The sequence below is a fragment of the Scyliorhinus canicula genome, chromosome 20 (assembly GCF_902713615.1).
Source record: "Scyliorhinus canicula chromosome 20, sScyCan1.1, whole genome shotgun sequence".
NCBI classification, from domain to species: Eukaryota; Metazoa; Chordata; class Chondrichthyes; order Carcharhiniformes; family Scyliorhinidae; genus Scyliorhinus; species Scyliorhinus canicula.
In genome coordinates, this window is record NC_052165.1 from 18,630,894 (window position 1) to 18,655,567 (window position 24,674).

The window sequence follows — 24,674 nt, forward strand, 5'->3', positions numbered from 1 at the left end:
AATATTTGCGCGAGTTCAATGCTTAACTTTGGAATCAATGTTTTAACTTTGGAATCTTTATTCCTGCTATAAAATAGGACCAAATCCACCAAAAAATCTTACATTTGGAGAATTATCTTCCACTGAAGTACAGATTCTTTGGGCTCCTGCAGACAAAGCAGAGAATGCATCATTTCATCACTATCTGGTCAGCTACGGGGCTTCTGGATCAAAAAGTCGAGGAACTGAAGATGTTAAAGGAGGTGAAACATCCTTAGTACTTAGGCATCTTAAGCCATTCCAATCCTACAAAATATATGTGCAGACAATGTCTGAAGGAGGATCCCTAAGTTGTGCTGATGGACCATTGTTTGTAACTACAGGTAAATGTAGACGTAAATAACTATTTTGATATAAACTACAGGTCCAACACAACTAAAAGGACTTTCGGGCCAACAGGAACACTCATGGAAGTACAATCAAAATGATTGTTTAAGTGTTTGGCGTTTGTATTGAGATGGAATGGATGGATATAAGATATAATACATCTAATTCTTTAGAATCTGTATTCCGAAACTAATCTTGCATTTAGATGTTGCCAATTATTTACTATTTATTGTGAATTTAGCCCCCAGTCCTCCAGTCAGCATTTACGTTGGCAACGCGGATGTTTGGGAGAACAGAATCACCGTACATTGGGAACCACCATTAGAAGGAAGTGATGAATACTATCTTCAACTACAAATGAGCAATGGCAACTGTGAAATAAAAGAATATTCAGTGATAAATGCAACGGTATTTCAATTTGATTTTATGATCCCGGGTGGCACATATAACATTGAGGTGATGGCGGTGAAGAGTGGGAGGCGAAGCGAACCAAAGTTTGTTACACAAACTACAAGTAAGTCCATGTTCCAACACCTGAGGTTCACTAGGGGTGCAGTAAAGTTGCAGTGGCTTGCTGGTATGTTGTGAAAGATAAGGCACATTGACTCCCACAGGGGAAAGTATGATCCCTACAGATGGGACTCTGGCCTGGCAAGTGGTCTGGGTGAAGAGCCCTTGTTTGGAGAACTTTTGGTGCATTGCAAGGATTTGGCTCGTCTGGCTGTATAAGTTTCTACAATCTTAGGACAGGTGGCGTCCTATGAAAATGAGGAACCTCCCACTGACCCTGCAAACTCAGATGGGGATTACTGTTGAAAGGCATTGTGGGAACCAGCAGGGTTTCATCATTGGAATTCCGTGTGCTTATATTGATGTTTAAAAAAAGCAAGTACATGTTCTTCATTGATGATTAATCCTCTAATTTTTTAGAAGGATCACAGACTGATTTGGTATAAAGATTTGGAGTTCCCTCAGATACTTTATTTTAATATTCCTCACAGTCATCTTTGGTTTGATCCTGAAATGCTGCTTATTATATGTACCTTTTGTAAAGAATTGTCTTTGTTGCTGTTGCTGTGAAGTAGGACGCTACGGATAACACCTAATTATTGCTTCTTGCTATTGTGTCTCTTCCTTTCTGTGAAAGTCAACGAATAACAGTCAGTTTTGGATAGGCATATATATTTCCTCCTTCAAGCCTGCAATGGTCTATTTTATCTATGTAAGTATTAATGAATGTGTGAGAGGGATTGTGCAACAGTTCAGATTATGCAGATATCGAAAGAAGATAAACATTCAGAAAAATAGCTCTGAGACAAGACCAGCAGGCCAGGGAGCATAGCAGTGGCGAATTGTGGCAAAATTGATGCCCTTAATTGGGCATTGCTTGCTGCTCCAACTTAGCGGGCAGCAGGAGAGGCCTATGGCCAATGTGCAGCCCAGGAGGTCTAACCACTGGCTGCTGGTCAGTGAAAGGGGGTGTGGGGGTTGCCTCATTCCTGTGCTCCCTGAGGCACTCGGAGCCACCCCCTCAGTTTTGCCTCCCTTTGCCCACCTCCTCCTCTGCCCTGTCCAACATGCCAAAGGCCGTCCCCAGCCCATTCCAAACATCCCTCCCTGCAGGAACCTGCCAGCTCAGCCCGGCAAGATCCTGGATTTCGGGCGATCCATTGCTCCTCTTCCTCCTGGGCCTCCTGCAGTATAGACCACCGATCCTGGTGTGGTGCAGAGCTGCTGGTCTCTGATTGGCCAGAAGTTCTGTAAACTGGGACTTCCTCCTGGAGAAGGATGGAAGTCCTGTCTCATAATAATAATAATCTTTATCATTGTCACAAGTAGGCTGACATTAACACTGCAATGAAGTTACTGTGAAAATCTCCTAGTCGCCACGTTCCAGTACTAATTAAAGGCCCGTTGCCTGAAAAATTAAAGCAGGATGAGTCGGACAAGTGGTGGTCCCCTTACCCCCGACATTTAAGCTGTGATACAGGGAGCTCGCTCTCAGTGTGTAATCCAGCCCAACATCCGTGAAGAAACTCCAAGAAGTTACTTTGTGTTTGCCAAGCATGGCATTGCTTTTGGACCCAACCATAAACTCCATTCACGAGTCCCTGATTCCATTCGCCGTCCTAGCTATTGTCTCAGGCTGTGCAAGACTATCCACAACTAATGCTGAGTTGAGTTTCCAATATCACATTCTCTCCACCCCAAAGACTGCCTGCTTACATCTCTGCAACATCGCCTATCCCTGCCTTATCGCAACTGCGGCTAAAACCCTCGTCGGTGCCCGTTACTTCCAACAGCAACTATTTCAATCCTGGCCTATGTGGAGATGTTTTAAAATCACAAAATTATCCTCTTTTTTTATTTCAGAGCCTAATCCAGTTGAAATAGTTGTTCCCATTGATGTTCAGGCTCACTCAGCAGTGCTGTACGTTGGAATGCCAAAGGTTGGCTTATTTGATGGAATTAATGTAATATATGAAGATGGAGATAAAAGAATGCCTACAGATAATACAGATGTTAATATAACCATAGAAAACCTGACACCAGGCAACGAATATGTCTTTGCTGTGTATGTAACCAGTGGCAACATGAAGAGCAAAGCTTACAGAGTTCCTGTTGTGAAAACATGCAAGTATCTACAATTTGCAAACGCCTGTCACTCGAGTATGAACGTTAACATTTTGGACCACATAGTACATGATTTAGCAATTCTTGATAAGTTTTTCACAGGATTTGAAAGAAGAGCTGTGTTCTGTGCAAAGGATAAATGCACAATTTTATTTAGAAACAACCAAATACTGTCAAGTCTACAGATTTTAATCCGTGAGGCGTTTTGCATGAAAAAGGTGGAGTGATATTAGGTCAAGTAAGATGACTCGGGTGATGAAGGATGCATGGTGCATTCCTTATTTTGTATTACTTTGCAGGCAAGTTACATAATTGGCTGAAGTGAATCTGATCATAATTGGTACGCTGGCACTCATTCGATATGAAATAAAAACAGCTTAAAAATAGACACCTGGCCTCTCTTTATCACATGTTTCCATTTAAGCAAAACGTAAAGCATGTGCGTGAGAAATACCAGTATCTAGTTCAGACCACAAAAGGACCCGATTGTCACATACTTGAGTTAGCACTGTTGCTTCACAGCAGCAGGGACTCGGGTTCGATTCCTGGCTTGGGTCACTGTTTGCACGTTCTCCCCCCCTGTCTGCATGGGTTTCCTCCGGGTGCTTCAGTTTCCTCCCACAAGTCCCGAAAGACGTGCTTTTTGGGTGAATTGGACATTCGGAATTCTCTCTCAGTGGACCTGAACAGGCACCAGGGTGTGGTGACTAGGGGCTTTTCACAGTAACTTCATTGCAGTGTTAATGTAAGCCTACTTGTGACACTAATAAAGATTATTATTATTATATTTCTTGTAATGTTAGATATTGGGCAACGTGGAAGACCGTTAAACATTAGCTACTCAGTCTTTTTATAGCATTGTTGTACTGGAGAGGCTATCTGAATCAAGACCATTAACGTATAACAAATATTGCACTGTCAAAATGTTTTCACTTTGGTATATAAATTTAAAAAACAGAATCAATGGTTTGTGGGAATCCATCAAACTCATTTAATAACACAGAAGTACATTATTGCCAAATATTTATATCGGAGGTAGGAGCAGGACGAGGCCATTCGGCCCTTCGAAGCTGCTCCGCCATTCATCATGATCATGGCTGATTATCCAATTCAATAGTCTGATTCCCCCTTTCCCCCCCCCAATATATTTCGATCCCCTTCTCCCCAAGTGCTGCATCCAACTGCTTCTTGAGTGAAAGTTGACTACTAAGTCAGTTTATCTGTAACTGCACACTGATCAGCCTGATGCTATCCCATTAAGTTCAATTACATGTAATTAATTATTGTTGTATTTTTATTCTAGGTTTGGTACCACCCACTAATTTACGTGAAGGAAAAGTCACAGAAACATCAGTGGAGTTACTGTGGGATAAAGCAGAAGGCTATTTCGACCAGTATGAAGTGCAGTGTGCAAATTGTGATGAACAGCTTGTGGTAACCTCAAATTGTTCTTGGTGCATTAAAGTACACACTGTGCGGCATGTAATAGAACGTGTGTTTAACATTGAACTCTGCAAGCTGTCAGCTAGAGTTTGAAAATGTTATAAAGCAGCAATTGGTGCAGTTAACTGCCTGATAGTGCTATATTGTTTTAGCAACATGCACTTATTAAAATAATTTCTAGCTATATTTAGCTCTTTTATTCAATATGTTTGATGATGTGATGTATATTAAATTATAGATGTATAAAAACAGCATATTTATTGTGTTATTTATTAATTTCAGGTTCTGAAGGTTGACCAAGAGTATGCGGTGCTTACTCACCTGACCCCAGGAAAACTGTTTAATGTTTCGCTTCGGACAGAAAAGGAAGGCTATCGAGATAGCATACCCATGAAAAAGTTAATCCGTACATGTAAGGTTCCAGTTTGTTAAGATTCATTTAAATATTTTCTCCTGAGTTAACGTCAATTAATATAGTGGTTAAAGTGTGTTGACTGGTGAGGGCACCTCAAAGCTAAGGTTAACAGGCCTTACTTTGATCTTAACTGATGTCTCGACAAAGAGAATACTGCATTATTAACAAAAACAACAACAAATCCAAAGGCACTACACAACTGGAATGAGAAAGGGAACTGGACACTGAAACATTGAGGGTTGATGTGGGAGGGGCAACTGATAACCTGTTCAAACTAATGGGTACAAAGGAGGCCTGAAGAGAAGTGGGTAGGTACAAAGCTTTAGGGAGGGACTTTGAAAGGGTAGAATGAAGACAGCTGAAAAGTCCAATATTGTAGGTGGGGCAAAGCAGGCAAGGAGCAGAGGGGTGCGCTGTCATAGAATCTCTACAGTGCTGAATGAGCCCATTCGGTCCCAGGTTCGATTCCCAACTTGGGTCACTGAGTGTGCGGAGTCTGCATGTTCTCTCCGTATCTGCGTGGGTTTCCTCCGGGTGCTCCACAAGTCCCGAAAGACGTGCTGTTTGGTGAATCGGACATTCTGAATTCTCCCTCTGTGTATCCGAACAGGCGCCGGAACGTGGAGACTAGGGGCTTTACACAGTAACTTCATTGCAGTGTTAATGTAAGCCTACTTGTGACAATAAAGATTATTATTATTATTATAATTCTGCACCAGCCTTCTGAAAGAGCACCCTACTTAGGACCACCCACCACCCTAACCCCCTAACCCCACCTAACTGTTAGATACTAACATTGCATATGATGGTCCTATGTCGTAGCATAAATGGTCAATGTCTGAGTGTGTAAGGCTCCTCTTGTAAACCCTTACCTGACCCTTGTTTCCCTCCAATGTCTGTCGTGCTGGCTGCTTTCAATATTGCAGATTTTGGGGTTTTAAACGAAAACACCCCTAGTCTAATGACCTGGCCCAGGCACATCACTGTGCAGTGTGCCAGGTGGCTGGGTCATGCGATGTCATGTTGATCTACTTGGTTAGTAGCCAATCGTCTCGTTTAAAATTCTGGGATAGTTTCTGTTTTTGATTGGGATTGGTATAGCCTTTTAGCCTTGGAAGCCTCGGAAGGAGAGAGTGGTCTCCATTTTGCCTCAGACCTGTGAAAACCTCAGCAGGAGGCAGGTTTAAAACTCTCTCTCTAGCAGCTCTTGGCCGAGCAATTTGAATGCTTCCAGCCAGCCTGGGGAAGTAACGTCTGACTTAAATGTCTCCAGTCGGGTCTGTGAAAGTTTAAATCTCTATTTGAAAGGCCTGGTGATTTAAGTTCTTCCATCTAACCTGTGAAAGTAACCTATGAGGGAGCTGTGGGCAATTAGACATTTCTATTCTGATTAAAAAGTATCAAGCCAGTGCTCCAAATTCTCTCTCACCATTGGGTTCTTCCTGAGAGATCAGGAGAAGATCCTTTTCCCCTGCAGTCAGTTTAACCAGTGGGAGGTTCCAGCCCAGCGCCACCACCTGCAGGAAGAGGGACCATTTAAAACCCACTTAAACCCCTCATATTGAGAGCTGCAGATTGAACTCAGTGAGGCTGATGGTCCATTTGGTGGATGCCAGTGAGAACCGCACAGACCTGAGGGGAATCATCTGTGAAAGTCCAGGTCAGTAGAAGAGAAGGCAACTCCAGATAGAGTTCTGCAGCCTGCATGTTTTAATTGAAGATAAAGATTAGAAGATGACGATGATAGTTTATTACCTTGCATTCTGACCTCACACTCAGTAGTGAAGATCCTCAAATATCTCACACCCCATTATTTTGATCCTTCCCCTTCCCCACTGTGTACCTGTCTTGTGTGTACCCAGGTGAAGGGTGGGACGATGTTTGAGGAATAGTTAGATTAGTAGGCCATTGTTCTGTTATTTCCATTACATGTTTAAATCTCTTGATGTAAAAAAAAAACCCAGTTCTTTTGTGTTATGCTTACAAATCTGGTGCCTGTAACTCATTGGAGCAGTCAAGGGTCAAAGAACTTAGCAAAATACACAAATTATTGGTAAATTCACTTATGTTGGGACGCCAGGGTCTGTGGGGCTGTATTTGACCGCGCACTCGCCGAGGGTGTCGTAACAGTGCGCAGAGTTACACAGCTGGAGGATATTGCAGAGATAAAGTTGCATTAACGTTCAAGGGTCAGGAGTTCAAATTTAATAAATTGGGAATAGGGAGTTAATCCAGGTCATTAGGAGGTGTGGGTGATGGACAAGCGAGCTGTATTTTGGTATGGGATCTAAGCAGTTGAGTGTCATTGTGTTGGGAATTTAGAACAGACGTGCGATAGAGTCCCAGAAAGAGGCTAATTGAAGAAGCACAAAGACGGAAAGGCTTTCGTAACAGAGAGACTGGGATTGTGAAGCAACTGTATTGGTGATGGACAGAATCTTTTTTTAATTCTTTCATCGACAGGGGCATCGCAGGCTGTTCCAACATTTATTGCCCATTCCTAATTGCCCTCGAGGGGGCAGGATTTGAACCTGGGTCCTCAGAGCATTACTGTGGGCCTCTGGTTAAGTAGTGCAGTGACGGCTTCCGGTTGCGGCTATGACCAGCTAAGTCGCACATTTGGCAGCTCCTGCGACAAAGGTGTTTAAGGGCCGATTGGAGGGCCCCGACGGTACTGTAAAGACGAATCCCGGTGGGGGAAGGCTCCCTGAGGAGAGTGAGACCAACTTTATGGTCGGTACTCGGAGTGGGGCGACAAAAAAAGCGGCAGCAGCTCCCCGAAAAAAGCGGGGGAAGAGGACCAAAATGGCGGCCGGTGGCGCACTAGAAGATTGGAGAAAATGGGCGGAGGAGCAGCAGGCCGCTCTCCTCCGGTGTTTTACGGAGCTGAAAGTGGAACTCTTAGAGTCTATGAACGCGACGACCACAAGGCTGATGGGGGCCCAGGCGACCCAAGAGGCGTCGATAAGAGAGCTGCAGCAGGAGATGACTGCAAGGGAGGAGGAGGCCACGGTCCTCGTGGGAAAGGTGGAGGTGCACGAGGCACTCCACCTGAAATGGCAGAGCCGCTTTGAGGAGCTGGACACTCGAATGAGGCGGAAGAACTTGAGGATCCTGGGCCTAGCAGAAGGCCTGGAGGGGCCTGATCTCCCGAAATATGTAGCGGAGATGCTGAGCTCCCTGATGGGAGAGGGGGCCGGTCCATCGCCCCTGGAGCTGGAAGAAGCATATCGGGTCATGGCTAGGCGGCCTAGGGCGAACGAGCCCCCGAGGGCGGTGCTGGTGCGATTCCAGCGTTTCTGTGATCGGGAGAAAGTGCTGAGGTGGGCCAAGAGGGAGAAAAGCAGCAAATGGGAGAATTCGACGGTGCGGATATATCAGGACTGGAGTGCGGAGGTGGCAAAGCGGCGGGCCCGGTTTAACCGGACGAAGGCGGCGCTGCACGCAAAGAGGATCAAATTCGGAATGCTGCAGCCAGCGCGTTTGTGGGTCACCTACAAGGACCAGCACCATTACTTTGAGACCCCAGAGGAGGCATGGACTTTTGTTCGGGAGGAAAAGCTGGACCTGAAATAGAACTTGGGAACGCCGGCGGTCGAGGCCGCCCGAGTACCCTTGACTGATCAAGTGGCCCATGTCTTTCTTAGGCCAGGTCGGAACTTGGTTAAAGTTGATGGATCGTTTGGTTTCTTTGAAACTTGTGTTATGGGGGGTTTCTTTGTTCCTTTTTGTGTGTCTCTTCCCGTTGCCAATTTCCCTTAATTATTGTTGTTGTAGGGGGGGCTTTTTTACTGTTTTTTGATCTGTTCTTTAAGGGTTATGGTTACTGTTCTGTTCGATGGAGGGTGATGGTTAAATACGTTATTATTGGGTAGTTATTTAGTTATGCAGGCATAGTTATGTATTTATGTATTTATTGAGATTGTTATTTATATTGTTATATTGTTAAGTTGGGGAGGCGGGACGGGGGGGGTGCAAGTTGGTTATGCGTGTTTTCTTTTTCTCTTTTTCTTCCTCTCGTTTTAAGGGGGCTTTTTTATGGGCTTGGATGGGGACGGGGGTGGAATTGAAGATGGCGGGGTAGGGTGTGGCCGGGCGAAAGCGCGGGCTTTCCCCTGTTTCCCGCGCGCGGGACGGAGGAAGGGGGAGGAGAGAAGAGTGGGGTGTGGCCAGCAATGGCGGCTTTTCCCGCGCTGAAGCGGGGTCAGAGAGGGATGGCAAGGGGGGGGGGGAGGCCCCTCCCCCCCCACATCGGGAGGAGTCGGAGTGTGGCAGGGGCAGCCGGGTCAGCGAAAACCAGCTGACTCTCGGGAGTACGATGGTGGATACACCGCGGCTAGGAGGGGTCCTAGCCAGGGGGGGGGGGGGGGGGGGGGGGGAAGGGGGGTTAGGGGGGGATACCGGGTTGCTGCTGGAAAGGCCGAGGACGGGAAGGGAAGAACGGGAGGAGAGAGGGGGAGGGGCCATCGCCATGGGGAACGGGTCAGAAGGGGAGGGTCGACCCGGGGCGAACAGGGGACAGGACATGGCTAATAGACAGGGGAAAGGGACGGGTCGCTCCGCGACCCGGTTGATTACTTGGAACGTGAGGGGGCTGAATGGGCCGGTCAAGAGATCAAGGGTTTTTTCACACCTAAAGGGACTGCAGGCGGATGTGGCAATGTTGCAGGAGACTCACTTGAGAGTAGTAGACCAGGTACGCCTGAGAAGGGGGTGGGTGGGACAGGTGTTCCACTCAGGCTTGGACGCAAAGAACCGGGGGGTGGCGATTTTGGTGGGAAAGAGGGTGTCGTTCGTGGCGGCGCAGGTGGTAGCAGATAAGGAGGGTAGGTACGTGATGGTGAAGGGTAGGCTGCAGGGAGAGAATGTGGTGCTGGTGAATGTGTATGCCCCGAATTGGGATGACGCGGGTTTTATGAGGCGCCTGTTGGGCCTCATTCCGGGTCTGGAGGCAGGGGGCCTGATCATGGGGGGGACTTCAATACAGTGCTCGACCCTGGGCTGGACAGATCGAGTTCCAGGACGAATAGGAGGCCGGCAGCGGCAGAGGTGCTAAGGGGGTTCAAGGAGCAGATGGGGGGGGTAGACCCTTGGAGATTTGGCAGGCCAAGGGCGAGGGAGTATTCTTTTTTCTCCCACGTCCACAGGGTGTACTCCAGAATAGACTTTTTTGTACTGAGCAGGGGGCTGATTTTGAGAGTGCAGGACACGGAGTACTCGGCCATTGCGATTTCGGACCATGCACCACACTGGGTAGAGGTAGAACTGGGGGAAGCACGGGACCAGCGCCCGTTGTGGCGCCTGGATGTGGGGCTGCTGGCGGACGATGAGGTGTGCGGAAGGGTCCGGAAGGGCATTGAGAGATATCTGGGCACGAACGACACGGGCGAGGTGAAGGTGGGGATAGTCTGGGAGGCCCTGAAAGCAGTGATCAGAGGAGAGCTGATCTCCATAAGGGCACACAGAGAAAGGAAGGAGAGGCAGGAGAGGGAGAGACTGGTGGGGGAACTTATAGAAGTGGACAGGAGATATGCGGAGACACCAGAGGAGGGGCTGTTGAGGGAGCGGCGCAGTTTACAGGCCCAGTTTGACCTACTGACCACTAGGAAGGCGGAGACGCAATGGAGAAGGGCACAGGGCGCGGTCTATGAGTACGGGGAAAAGGCGAGCAGGATGCTGGCACACCAGCTGCGCAAGCGAGATGCAGCCAGAGAGATTGGGGGAGTGAGAGAGAAGGGAGGGAACGTAGTGCAGAAGGGGCAAGAGGTGAACGGGGTCTTCAGGGATTTCTACAGGGAATTGTACCGGTCTGAGCCGCCCAGGAGGAGGGGGGGAATGGAGAACTTCCTCGATAGATTGAGGTTCCCAAAGGTCCAGGAGGAACGGGTGGAGGGGCTGGGGGCGCCGATAGAGCTGCAGGAGCTAGTTAAAGGGATAGGCCAGATGCAGGCGGGGAAGGCGCCGGGGCCGGATGGGTTCCCGGTGGAATTTTATAAGAAGTATGTGGACTTGGTGGGTCCAGTGCTGGTGCGAGCCTTCAATGAGGCGCGAGAGGGGGGGGTTCTGCCCCCGACAATGTCACAGGCCCTGATCTCCTTGATCCTGAAGCGGGACAAAGACCCTGTACAGTGCGGGTCCTACAGGCCTATCTCCCTCTTGAATGTAGATGCCAAACTGTTGGCAAAGGTCCTGGCAACCAGAATAGAGGATTGTGTGCCAGGGGTAATCCATGAGGACCAGACGGGGTTCGTAAAGGGACGACAACTTAACACAAATGTCCGGAGACTGTTGAATGTGATTATGATGCCAGCAGTGGAGGGGGAGGCTGAGATAGTGGTAGCACTGGATGCGGAGAAGGCATTCGATAGGGTGGAGTGGGAATACCTGTGGGAGACGCTGGAACGGTTTGGGTTTGGGGAGAGATTTATCAAGTGGGTGAAGCTGCTGTATTCGGCCCCGATGGCGAGTGTGGTTACAAACGGGAGGAGGTCAGAGTATTTTGGGCTCCATCGAGGTACCAGGCAGGGATGCCCCCTATCCCCCTTACTATTTGCATTAGCGATCGAACCGTTGGCGATGGCACTGAGGGGTTCAGGGGGGTGGAGAGGACTGACAAGGGGAGGGGAGGAACATCGGGTATCACTCTATGCGGATGATTTGTTGTTGTATGTGGCAGACCCGGAAGGGGGAATGCCGGAGGTAATGGAAATACTAGCGGAGTTTGGGGACTTTTCGGGATATAAATTAAATGTGGGTAAAAGTGAGGTCTTTGTGATACACCCGGGAGATCAGGGGGAGGGAATTGGGCGGCTCCCCTTTAAGAGAGCAGTAAAGAGCTTCAGGTACTTAGGGGTGCAGGTGGCAAGGAACTGGGGGACCCTCCACAAGCTGAACTTTTCAAGGCTGGTGGAGCAGATGGAGGAGGAGTTCAAGAGGTGGGACATGGTACCGCTGTCGCTAGCAGGGAGGGTGCAGTCAGTCAAAATGACGGTCCTCCCGAGGTTCTTGTTTCTGTTCCAGTGCTTGCCCATCTTTCTCCCCAGGGCCTTCTTCAAGAAGGTAACTAGCAGCATTATGGGCTATGTGTGGGCACATGGCACCCCTAGAGTGAGAAGGATGTTCTTGGAACGGAGTAGGGACAGTGGAGGATTAGCGCTACCCAATCTTTCCGGATACTACTGGGCGGCGAACGCATCGATGGTGCGCAAGTGGGTGATGGAGGGGGAGGGGGCAGCTTGGAAACGTATGGAGAGGGCGTCCTGCGGCAATACAAGCCTGGGGGCGCTAGTAACGGCACCATGGCCGCTCCCCCCATAAGGTATACCACGAGTCCGGTAGTGGCGGCCACCCTTAAAATCTGGGGGCAGTGGAGGCGACACAGGGGGGAAGTGGGGGGTCTGATGGCGGCGCCACTGAGAGGGAACCACAGATTTGTCCCGGGGAACACTGGCGGGGGATTCCAGAGCTGGCACAGGGCGGGCATCAGGCAACTGAGGGACATGTTCATAGAGGGGAGGTTTGCGAGCCTGGGAGAGCTGGAGGAGAAATTTGAGCTCCCCCCGGGGAACACGTTTAGATACCTGCAGGTGAAGGCATTTGCCAGACGACAGGTGGAAGGATTTCCCTTGCTTCCCGATAGAGGGGTGAGTGATAGGGTGCTGTCAGGGGTCTGGGTCGGAGAAGGGAAGGTCTCGGACATCTACAAAATAATGCAGGAGGTGGAGGAGGTATCGATAGAGGAGCTGAAAGACAAGTGGGAAGCGGAGCTGGGAGAGCAGATAGAAGATGGGACATGGGCGGATGCCTTAGAGAGGGTCAATTCGTCGTCGTCGTGCGCAAGGTTGGGCCTCATCCAATTTAAGGTGCTGCACAGAGCCCATATGACGGGGACTAGGGTGAGTCGGTTCTTCGGGGGTGAGGACAGGTGTGTTAGGTGTTCGGGAAGCCCTGCGAACCATGTACATATGTTCTGGATGTGCCCGGCACTGGAAGAGTTCTGGGAGGGGGGTGGCGGGGACGGTATCGAGAGTGGTGGGAACCAGGGTCAAACCAGGGTGGGGGCTAGCGATTTTTGGGGTTGGGGTGGAGCCAGGAGTACAGGAGGCAGGGGAGGCCGGAATATTGGCCTTTGCGTCCTTGGTAGCTCGGAGAAGGATCTTGATTTAGTGGAGGGACACAAGGCCACCAAGTGTTAACACCTGGTTAAACGACATGGCAAGCTTCATCCAATTGGAAAGAATTAAATTCGCCCTGAGAGGGTCGGTACAGGGGTTCTTTCGGCGGTGGCAGCCCTTCCTTGACTTTCTGGATCAGAGATAGGAACTGGAGGCCGAAACAGCAGCAACCCGGGGAGAAAGGGGGGGGGGGGAAGGGAGGGGGGGGGGGGATAGCAACGAAGGGAGCACGTCAGCGGGGGGTCGCGGGCAATGACTGCCCGACGCCATCGGCAGAAAGGGAAAAACGGTTTGGTTGCTAGACTGGTAGCGCGGGGGGGGGGGGGGGAAGGGTGGGGGGGTGCGCGCGGGGGAGGGCGTGGGGAGGATATTCCAGGGGGGATTTGTTGTGTTATAATTTAAAATGTAGTAGGGGTAAATGTTTGTATCGAAAAATTTCAATAAAAATTATTTAAAAAAAAAAAAAAAAAGTAGTGCAGTGACAATACCACCATGCCACCGCCTTCCCTAATGGAGTGTTTAAAGCACATCTCATGGTTCGGCATAGTCTGGCCCAGCCTTGATTAACTCGCTGGGGAGGATTATGCTAAAAACTTGCTAAGATCTATTCTTGATAGAGTAGAGGCGGTGAGATTTGTGTTCCAACTTTATGAAATTGGTCTGAATTTATCTGGAAGGTAGCAGTTACAGTCAAGTCAGAAATCTGACTGGAAATTGGCTTGGATGGAACTTCTGGTATAATCCTGACCCCAATCCAAGTTGGAGAGGCGTCGATACACTAAAATATAGCTATCGAATCAGTCACGATTAATGTGTAGGATAATCATATGAAGGTGTTGAATTAGTAAGTTCTTGTAGTATTTCGTTAAAACCTTTAAAATGATGTTGTTACATGGCCACTCACTCATATTAACAGTGATTTACATATTTGGTGAGAAATTGATCTGCGTCATTGACGGGAAATGAGTTCATGGACAATTGGCAGCTTGTTTTACACTGTAATCGATTAGTTTCCTCGGGGGTTAATAAACAGCTGCACTTACAGCATGTCTCTCTCTGCCTGAGTATGAATCAGGATACAATTCAGGTACTCCACATTACAATAATATACAAAGGTAGGAATGAGAGAGAGTGTTGAGTGTATCCAACACCATATCTTTTAAACTTATCTTCAGAAATTAGACGGAATAATTTTCTTTTGTTTGGAAGTGAGCTGATACATCTGGAATCCCTGTAAAATCAGGGTTCCGTCGCTGTTTCGAAATGTCCTATCCGTGATGCCTTAGAAAAGGCACAGTAAGAGGTCTTACATCACCAGGTTAAAGTCCAACAGGTTTGTTTCGAATCACTAGCTTTGGGAGTGCAGCTGCTTCATCAGGTGATTGAAGAGGTGGGCTCCATAACACAAATATAGATAAATACAGTGCGCAAGATGATACTTTAAAGAAAAAAGGCAAATCACCACCCTTAACAAGCACATAATATTTTTTCCAATAGATAGAAATTTAAAATCCACGTTGAATAAATTCAGACTAACCTTTGCTATATTCTTTGCCCTTGCTATTTTAGTGCCAAACCCAGTGGAATATTTGAATTACAACAAGACTTCTGATTCAATAACTATCAGCTGGCCTCAATCTGCTCATGTACTTGACGGATACAATCTTACACTGTCCAGCAAATTAATCTATCAGGTTGTGAACATCCCTCTCACTCACTCACGGTAAGTCATTAATATTATTTTGCATATTATGATGCTGAATATGAACAGCCTGATATGTGGATATATTCTCAGTTTGAAGAGATTATTGTGAATAATATGATAAACAATATATGAATCCATTTTATTTTTTTACATTCCATCATAATGAAATTACAGGAAATATTTTTCTTTGGAAAATTAATACATCTAGTCAATGCATATCTATTGATAGAGTGCTGTCTGATGTGAAATTAAACAAATCTTGGATGCCTGCTCAGGTAGTTAAAGAAAGGTTAAATGTTGATGTTATCATAGATTATCATAGAATTTACAGTGCAGAAGGAGGCCATTCGGCCCATCGAGTCTGCACCGGCTCTTGGAACGAGCACCCTACCCAAGGTCAACACCTCCACCCTATCCCCATAACCCAGTAACCCCACCCAACACTAAGGGCAATTTTGGACACTAAGGGCAATTTATCATGGCCAATCCACCTACCCTGCACATCTTTGGACTGTGGGAGGAAACCGGAGCACCAGGAGGAAACCCACACACACACACGGGGAGGATGCGCAGACTCCGCACAGACAGTGACCCAAGCCGGAATCGAACCTGGGACCCTGGAGCTGTGAAGCAATTGTGCTATCCACAATGCTACCGTGCTGCCCCAATGTTATGTTAATTGTATTGTGAAGGTGAGCGTTAAACAGATGGAGGATATGTATTCAGTACCTTGAGCATACATAAGAAAGCACTTTCGGTGAAGGAGTAGGTCGCACATTTGATAGCTCCCGCCTGTGAAAGACTTTTGGACCTTTTCCCCCATTTTTTTCCAGATTTTATGGGATAAATTGGTGAAGAGTGAGACAGTGAGGAGAAATCCCCCTCCGGTGTATGGAGAATTGGACCAGAAGTGGCAGTGTGAGAAGACAAAGTCCTATAAGGAAGACGCGAGCAGATCCAGTAACGCGGGAAAGCATGGCGGAGAGCAAGGGCCGCGGGGAGACGGCACAGTGGTCGATGGAGCAGCTGGTGAAGTTATTTGAAGATTGCTTTGCCAAGCTGGACCCAATTAAAGCTTCGATTGATCAGGTTGTGCAGAATCAAGAGACCCATGGAAGAGCGATCCAGGAGGTGGAGAAAAAGGTGTCCGAGCACAAGGAATACATAACCGTGCTGGAGACCAAGGTGGAGATGATGAACGACCACCAGAAAAGAATACAGGAGAAGCTGGAGGACCTGGAGAACTGGCCCAGGAGGCAGAATCTCAGAATTGTTGGCCTCCCTGAAGGCAGTGAGGGATCAGATGCGAGGGCCTATGAGACGGACATGTTGGAGAAGTTGATCGGGCTGAGGCGTTCCCTCGGCCCCTGGAAGTGGATAGAGCGCACAGAGCCCTTGCAAAGAAGCCCCGAGCGAACGAGCCGCCGAGGGCGACGGTGGTACGTATGCACCGATTCCTGGACAAGGAACACGTTCTGCGTTGGGCCAAGAAGGAATGGAGCAGCAAGTGGAAGAATTGTGAACTGCGCATTTATCAGGACCTGGGCGCGGATTTGGCCAAGAGACAAGCCGGGTTTAATCGGGCAAGAACAGCTCTCTTTAAGAAGGGGGTGAAGTTCGGGATGTTGAACCCAGCCCGTCTGTGGGTCACACATGAGGAACGGGACTTCAACTCTCGAAACACCAGATGAAGTGTGGACTTTTATTAAAAAAAAAGGCTGGAGACGAACTAAAAGACACTGAAGCCTTGGAGATTACTGTGGTGGCGATTTGTTGTGCTGGGCTGTATAAGTATAAGTAGTGTTATGTGTAATAAGGGGCTGTTTGGATGGCTAAAGGTAATTTTATCTTGCAGGGAGCTGGTTGGGGGGGGGTTGATCTTTGGGGCTGGTTCTCTTTTTGGGTGTTTTTTCTAAAGTGGCTGTTTCTTCACTGTTGTTTCTGATGTTTGTTTACTGGGGAATGTGATGCTTTTAATATGTTTGTCTAAGTGGAGGGAGAGCGGAGAGACAATGGGGAGACAGACTGCTTGATGCCAGGGGTGGGCGCTATCAAGTCAGCTTGGGTCAGCTGACTCGCGGAAGCTCAGTGGGGGCGAGCAGGTGTTACGCTGGAGCTTGACTTGGGGGGTTGAGTTTCTAGTGTTGTTGCTGGGGGGGGAGGGAGGGGGGAGCTGCTTTGCTGACAGGGGGGACCTGTTACTAGGAGACAAATGGGAGGTCAGAAAGCCGAATGCATGAGAAGGGCTTGAGGAGGCGGAGGGTGCGAGCTAGAGGCTGGCCTCAAAAGGGTGATGGCTAGTCAGCGGGGTGGGTGGGGGTGTGGGGGGGAGGTGGGGGGGGGGGGGGGGTTTGGGAGGGGGCGGGAAGCCCCCTGACCAGGCTGATTACATGGTATGTCAGAGGGTTGAATGGGCTGGTCAAGAAGGCTCACGTGTTTGCGCATTTGAGGGGGCTGAAGGCGGACGTGGAAATGTTACAAGAGACACACCTAAACATTACAGACCAGACGAGATTGAGAAAGGGGTGGGTTAGCCAAATATTCCACTCAGGGCTGGATTCAAAGACCAGTGGGGTAGCGATCTTGATCAACAAACGAGTGGCATTCGAGGCAGGGAGAATTGTGTCAGACAAGGGGGGGTAGGTACATAATGGTGAGTGGGAAGCTGGAGGGTGTGGGTGGTACTCATGAACATATAGGCTCTGAATTGGGACGATGTGGAATTTATGAGGCGGGTGTTAGGTTAGATCCCAGACTTAAAGTCGCATAACCTGATCATGGGAGGAGATTTTAACAGTCATTGATCCGGAATTGGACCAGTCGAAATCCAGGACAGGGAGGAGGCCGACCGCGGCAAAGGAATTGAAGGGGTTTTTGGAACAGATGGGGGGAGTAGACCCATGGCGGTTTGCACGTCCAAGGGCAAAGGAGGTTTATTTTTTTCTCACATGTCCACAAGGTATACTCTCACATTGACTTTTTTGTTCTGGGCAGGGCGCCAATACCGAAGGTGGTGGATACTGTGTACTCGGTAATTGCAGTATCGGATCATGCCCCGCATTGGGTGGATCTACGGGTTAGTGTGGAGAGAGGGCAACACCCGCTGTGGAGACTGGATGTGGGATTGCTAGGGGACGAAGCGATCTGTGGGCAGGTTAACAAGTCCATCCAGAACTACCTGGAAACACATTGTCGCAGTCGGGCAGCACGGTGGCCTAGTGGTTAGCACAGCTGCCTCATGGCGCTGAGGTCCCAGGTTCAATCCCGGCTCTGGTTCACTGTCCGTGTGGAGTTTGCACATTCTCCACGTGTCTGCGTAGGTTTCGCCCCCACAACCCAAAAATGTGCAGAGTAGGTGGATTGGTCACACTAAATTGCCCCTTAATTGGAAAAAATAATTGGGTAATCTAAATTTATTTTTAAAAAAACATTGTCGCAGTCCTCAATTTCATTGATCCTGAAATGGGAGAAGGATCCGGAGCAATGCGGGTCATACAGGCCAATTTCTCTGTTGAATGTGGACGCCAAACTGCTGGCTAAGATACTGGCCACAAGGATAGAGGACTGTGTCCCGGGGGTGATAGGGGAAGACCAGATGGGATTTGTAAAGGGCAGGCAACTCAAGGCCAATGTTTGAAGGCTTTTGAATGTTATTATGATGCCCTCAGATGGAGAGGAGGTGGAGGTGGTGGTAGAGATGGATGCGGAGAAGGCTTTTGATTGGCTGGAGTGGAATTACCTGTGGGAGGCGCTGGGAAGGTTTGAGTTTGGTGAGGGCTTTATTGACTGTGTGCAGTTGCTCTATCAGGCACCGGTAGCATACGAACCGACTGAGGTCGGGGTATTTTAAACTACACCGAGGGACGAGGCAAGGGTGCCCCCTCTCCCCATTAGTTTCCTCTGGCCATAGAGCCATTGGCCATGGCGTTAAGAGCCTCTAGGAACTAGAAGGGGCTGGTTCCGGGGGTGGGGAGGGGTGGGGGGGGGGGGGGGGGGGGGCGGGCACTGGGTCCTGCTTTACGCAGATGTCCTGCTCCTGTATATTTCAGGCCCGTTGGAGGGGATAGGGGAAGTAATGCGAATCCTGGGGGAATTTGGCAATTTTTCGGGGTATAAATTGAACATGGGGAAAAACGAGATGTTCTCGATCCAGGCAAGAGGACAGGAGAAGAGATTGGGAGAGCTACCGCTTTGAATGGTAGGAAAGAGCTTTCAGTATCTAGGAATCCAGGTGGCCCGTGAATGGGAGGCACTGCACAAGTTAAACCTATCTCGGCTGGTGGAACAAATGGAGGGGGACTTTAAGAGATGGGACATTCTCCCGCTATCACTGGCGGGGAAGGTACAGTCCGTGAGCGGATGGAGGCGGCGTCATGTAAAGACACAAGTTTGGGAGCACTGATAACGGCACCTTTTCCGATCTTGCCGGCCCGATACTCCACAAGTCCGGTGGTGGTGGCGGCTCTAAGAATCTGGGGCAATGGAGGAGATATAAGAGAGTGGAAGGAGCATCGATTTGGACCCCGATTTATAATAATCATCGGTTTGTACCGGGTAGGCTGGACAGTGGGTTCTGGAGATGGTGAAGGGCAGGAATTAGAAAGATGGGAGATCTATTTATAGATGGGAGCTTTCCAGCTTGAAAGCCTTGGAAGATAAATTTGATTTGCCACCAGGGAATGGGTTTAGGTATTTGCAGGTGCAAGACTTCCTGAGAAAGCAGGTTCCGGACTTTCCGCTGCTGCTGCCACGGGGGATACAGGATAGAGTAGTCTCCAGTACCTGGGTAGGAGAGACAAAGGTTTCAGATATTTATCAGGAACTTTCGGAGGCAGAGGAAACTCTGGTGGAGGAACTTAAGACAAGTGGGAGGACGAGCTAGGAAGTGAGAGAGAGGCGGGCCTGTGGGCGGATTGCCTAAGCAGGGTTAATATCTCCTCATCATGTGCCAGGCTTAGCCTGATACAATTCAAGGTAGTCCATCGGGCACACATGACAGCGGCTAGGATGAGCAAGTTTTTCGGGGTAGAGGACTGGTGTGCGAGGTGCGCGGGAAGCCCAGCAAATCATGTCCACATGTTTTGGGCATGCCCGAAGCTTAGAGGGTTTTGGCAGGGTTTTGCTAAGGCAATGTCCACTGTACTAAAAATACGGGTGGTGCCAGGTATGGAGGTAGCGATCTTTGGAGTGTCGGAAGAGTCGGGAGTTCAGGGGGCGAAAGCGGCTGACGTCTTTAGGAGGGCCGAAGGGCCTGCTCCTTTTCTGTAATTTTCTTTGTTCTTTGTTTTGTTCTTTGTTCTTTGTTCTTTGTCTTGGCCTTTGCCTCCCTGGTAGCCCGGAATGGGGTGGAAATGTTTATTATACCATGTTTATGTCATTGTTATTGTTATTATGATTAAAAAATTTCAAATACCTTAATAAAAATACTTTTTTAAAAAAGAGCATATATTAGAAGGGGCACTCCCGTAACTGGTGAGTGCCATGAAAGCTTGGTCCATCATGCCCTCCCAATAATGACATTTTGGTTTCGTTAGTTAAGGGGAACGATTTTTCAGGCCCGTTCAACGTGTGCGCAAATCCCGTTATGGCAGCAAAATCTCGCGAGAGGGCCATCATTGGATTTGCACTGGGAAGGTATCAATTTTGAGATCTTCCTTGACCTAGCCAGTGACATTATCTGAGCGTCAAGCACCCCCGGTAGTGTTATGTCACATTGGGTCAATTCACAACTGTTTCTTCAAACCGCAGACCAGTCGTGATGACCATGCCGGGGGTGTAGAGGTGCTGAGGGGCCCTGGGGTTGAGAGTTTCTGGCATGCTGGTCCCCTGGCAATGTTGGGGGTGGGGTTCTCCCTTTATGTGTGATGGAGGGGAGAGGGATGCATGCTGGAGAATGCCCGGGGGAGGGGGGGAGAGGGAGCAGAATCCCCCCCTGACACTTCGGTGGTGGTGAGGGGGTTTGCCCCAAATCCTGTGGTGGGAGTCCTCCATGGCCATGTGGTTTAGGAGAGAGTTCAGTGTTCTCGATGATCATGACGCCCTTTAAAGATGGAGCCCTGATCTCTGTGTCGACAGGCTTGCCAGCTCTATGAGGCCCCACCCCACCAGAGAGACGGCGCTAAACACGGCCGTCAATGTTTTTCTGACAATGTTGCAGAAGATCTGGACAGAAAACCTGGCTATGTCCGGGGAGAACCTGAAACCTTTCAATTTTTTCGGAAAGTTGCGTCCCAGTTTCCTTTGATGTTTGTTTTAGTTGTAGTGCCCTACAATAATTTAATTTTGTATATTTGAATATTCCACAGAACATACAGTTATGACCAGCTATTACCAGGTACTGCCTACTTTGTAAGCGTTGAGACCACGAGTGCAATAAAGAAGAGCCATCCCACTACAATCAATGTTACCACATGTGAGTTTAAGTTAAAAAAATATAAATATTTAGGGCTCAATTTAATCCAAAGACTGGGCTGTCTGGATGTCAGCGGGGTTCTTGAGCAGGCAGAAAGGGGTCTGCAGCCTGTAATCATGTGGCAGCCAGCCAGTAGGGACAGTAACATGCAGGGCACCTCTGGTCATGTGGCAGAGACTGGCTGTTTAGCTGCTTCTGACTGATACTGCTGCCTCTGATGCCTGCATATGCCTCCCTTGGACGCTCTGCTTACGCGTCTAACATTAAAATTGATGGAGGCTGAGTTATGTTGCTTGTTGAAAGAACAACATTAATCTTGTTCCATACCAGGGTGCTGTAAGATTACTCGTAATAAGATAACGATAGCTGATCGTCTTCTACAAATCAAAGTTTGCTTATTCTTGGATCAGTTTCGCGTTATATATTTCCCACATCCGGGCTCCAATATCAAAGAAGATATGTTGTACATGACTTTAAGTACGTATTACTGACTGCTGCTGGCCCACATTCTGATCTGTGTCCCTCAGACTGTTCCATTAGGTCCTCCCCTCTCATCTGTGTAATATTGTAATAACATCCTCTGGTGGCCATTTCTGTATGTATGTATATACTGCCAAACTGGAACAAACTAGTTTCAGTTGGTACTTGTATTTACATGTGGCACACTGTCTCTTTTCTGACTTACAAAGGCATCACAGTTGAGCAATGAGGTGGGAATTGTGGATTTTCCCAACAAACCAATTTGATTGTAGAAGCTTCCAGGAAGCCATTAGGAGAATTATGAGTACAGAGGCCGCTGGAAAGTCTCAGTAGGTCTGGCAGCATCTGTAGAAAGAGAAAGCAGAGTTTTAAGTTTTAAGAACTTTTAAGTATTTGATGTTGCTACATCTTGTTACAATCTCTCACAGCTACAGTTTAATATCTAACACATTCTCCCTCTCTTCGGTTTGGATGAAGAGCCAAACGGATTCAAAACGTTAACTTTCTGACAGGGCTGGACAGATTGGGTGCAAGGATGATGTTTCCTCTGGCATTGTGGGTGGGGGGGGGGGGGGGGGGGTGGGGGGGGGGGGGAGCCAAGTGTTCGATCAAGAGGTCACAGTCTCAGGATACTGGGTTGGCAATTTAGGACTGAGATGAGGAGAAACCACTGGTGAGACCATCAATTCACTAGACACGTGCTTTGAGATATGAACAGTGGTTTTAATCTACTTACTACAGAGCCAGCCTGTTACACGTTGAACTCACGATGAACTGGTCGGCTGGCTCTGGGCATCGATATTTATACAGCAGTCCAGGGGGAGGAGCCTTGGGCGGAGTCAAGGGTGGAGCCCTGTACAAACTCCTAAGCATTCCCAGAGCTACTCCCCCTAGTGGTCGGGCAACACAACTGCGCTTACAATTGTACGGTCTCATATATATATCACAGTGTGAATTACAGGGTTACATTCACCACAACCACTTCACTCAGAGGGTGGTGAACCTGTGAAATTCTCTACCGCAGAATGATGTGGAGGACAAGTCACTGAATATATTTAAGAAATAAATAGATAGATTCCTAGACTGCAATGGTGTCAAGCGGTATGGGTAGATTCCGGAAGTATGGCGTTGAGATAGAGGATCAGGAATGATCATATTGAATGGCTGAGCAGGCCTGAAGGATTGAACATCCTAGTCCTATTTTCTAGGCTTCTATGAAAGGCTGAATAAGCTGCTCCAATGTTTGCAAAATGATGCCCAGGTGAAAGCACACAAAGGTGAAATGTTTCAAAACTCTGTAGAGTTTTTGGGTCACAGGGTGGACAGTGTTGGGTTACATCTTACCAAGAGTAAGATGCAAGCAATAAGAAATGCGCCACACCCTCAGAATAGCTCTGAACTCAGGTCGTTTTTGGGTCCAGGGAATTACTGGGGTAAATTGATACCAAATTCAGTAACCTTACTGCATCCATTGAATGTACTCTTGAGGAAATATGTTCTGTGGAATTGGACAAGGGAGCGTGACAAAGGACTCCAGCTGTGTAAAAGTAAATCTCTAGATGACCCAATATTTGGATATTTCAGTGTGTCCAACACTATTGAGCTAGCATGCGATGCTTCTGCATAAAGAGTAGGTGCTGTGATCTTTCATGTGTTAAATAACGGTGAGGAGGGATTGATTGCATTTGCCTCAGTGCCAGTGAGCGGAATTACGCTCAGACAAAACAGGAAGCTGTATCTTTGATTTTCAAAGAAGATTTTATCAATAGTTACATGGTCATGGTGGCAGGATCAAAACTGATCATAAGCCACTGGCAGCCATTTTGAAACCAAAGTCTCTGAACCCATTTTAGCTTTAAAAGCTAACAGGGAAGATGTATTTTTATTTTCAAACGTAGAAGAGTTGTCAGTCACAGCAAATGACATTGGTCGATCAGCTTGAAGGGACCCTGTCTTGGTAAGGGTCTCCGATTATATTGCAAATGGGTGGCCAACGCAGACACTGGATTTAGAAATCAGGTCAATTTCTGTGTGTGAGAATGAGTTGTCCATTGATGAAGGTTGTGTTATGTGGGGAGCCAGAGTTGTAATTCATGAAAGGTGCAGATCGCAGTTGCACGATCAACACTTGGAGAAGAGCTTGACAGAGAACCTAATGAGTTGCTATCTTTGGTGGCCAGGGATAGATAATGACACAGAAGACGCCGTGATACAATAGAGAGCATGTCAAGGTGTAGAAAAGAAGCCACCATTGGTACCCGTGCAACCCTGAAAATAGCCGGCTAGAATATGGCAGAAGCCGCACATGATTTTGCAAATGTGAAGGACAACAGGTATTCATTGTTTTTTTTAATAGATAGCCATTTGGAGTGGATTGAAGAGTTTTTAGATGAATCAAACAGTTAGCAATGCACTCAATATTTTGCGTAGTTTGTTTGCTGCTCATGGGCTTCCAAAAGAAATTGTCTCTGACAATGGACCTTGATTTTTTTCAAGAGTTTTCAAATTTCATGGGAATAATTTGGTTAAAGCACACCGGAGATCCACTGAATCATTTTGCTTCAAATGGAGTAGCGGTGCACAGTACAGATTGTCAAGTGTGCTTTTGTTATGAAACTGCAAGGTACAAGTTGGAAGAAATGTCAGCTCTCATTGAATCACAAACTGGGCAATTTTTTCTTTATGTATTGTAACTGATCTCAAACCACTAGCAGCAGACTGCCAGCTGAATTGTTTCTTCGAAGGTCGCCTGGAACAAGGTTTTTATTGCTGAAGCCACATTTAGCACAGCCAGTAGAAGAGAAACAAGCGAGGCAGAAAGAGAGTCATGATAGGAATAGAATGGAAGAAAGAAGTGAAATTGAGGCAGGTTAAGTTGAAAGAACATCATCATAAGTGTTGAGGTGGTTACTAGGAAAAGCCATGATATTATGTGGTCTTTGCACATATTTAGTCAAAATGTTTGGTTCGTGGTAAGGTTAGATTGTACTTATTGATCATGGGTGAGGTTTTCCCATTGCGTTGCGCCTGGCGCAGATCGCTGGG

The 24,674-nt window shown here is 47.9% G+C and overlaps 1 protein-coding gene across 1 annotated transcript in view; it reads left to right on the forward strand.

Annotated features, from left to right (window-relative positions):
• Nucleotides 1–24,674, forward strand: part of ptprq (protein tyrosine phosphatase receptor type Q) — a 247,980-nt gene that overhangs the window by 44,021 nt on the left and 179,285 nt on the right. The window contains exons 9-15 of the mRNA XM_038781370.1: nucleotides 78–362; nucleotides 608–880; nucleotides 2,740–3,000; nucleotides 4,304–4,434; nucleotides 4,726–4,855; nucleotides 14,602–14,755; nucleotides 21,043–21,149. Coding sequence (XP_038637298.1) covers nucleotides 78–362; nucleotides 608–880; nucleotides 2,740–3,000; nucleotides 4,304–4,434; nucleotides 4,726–4,855; nucleotides 14,602–14,755; nucleotides 21,043–21,149 — 1,341 coding nt within the window. The remainder of the gene's footprint in view (nucleotides 1–77; nucleotides 363–607; nucleotides 881–2,739; nucleotides 3,001–4,303; nucleotides 4,435–4,725; nucleotides 4,856–14,601; nucleotides 14,756–21,042; nucleotides 21,150–24,674) is intronic.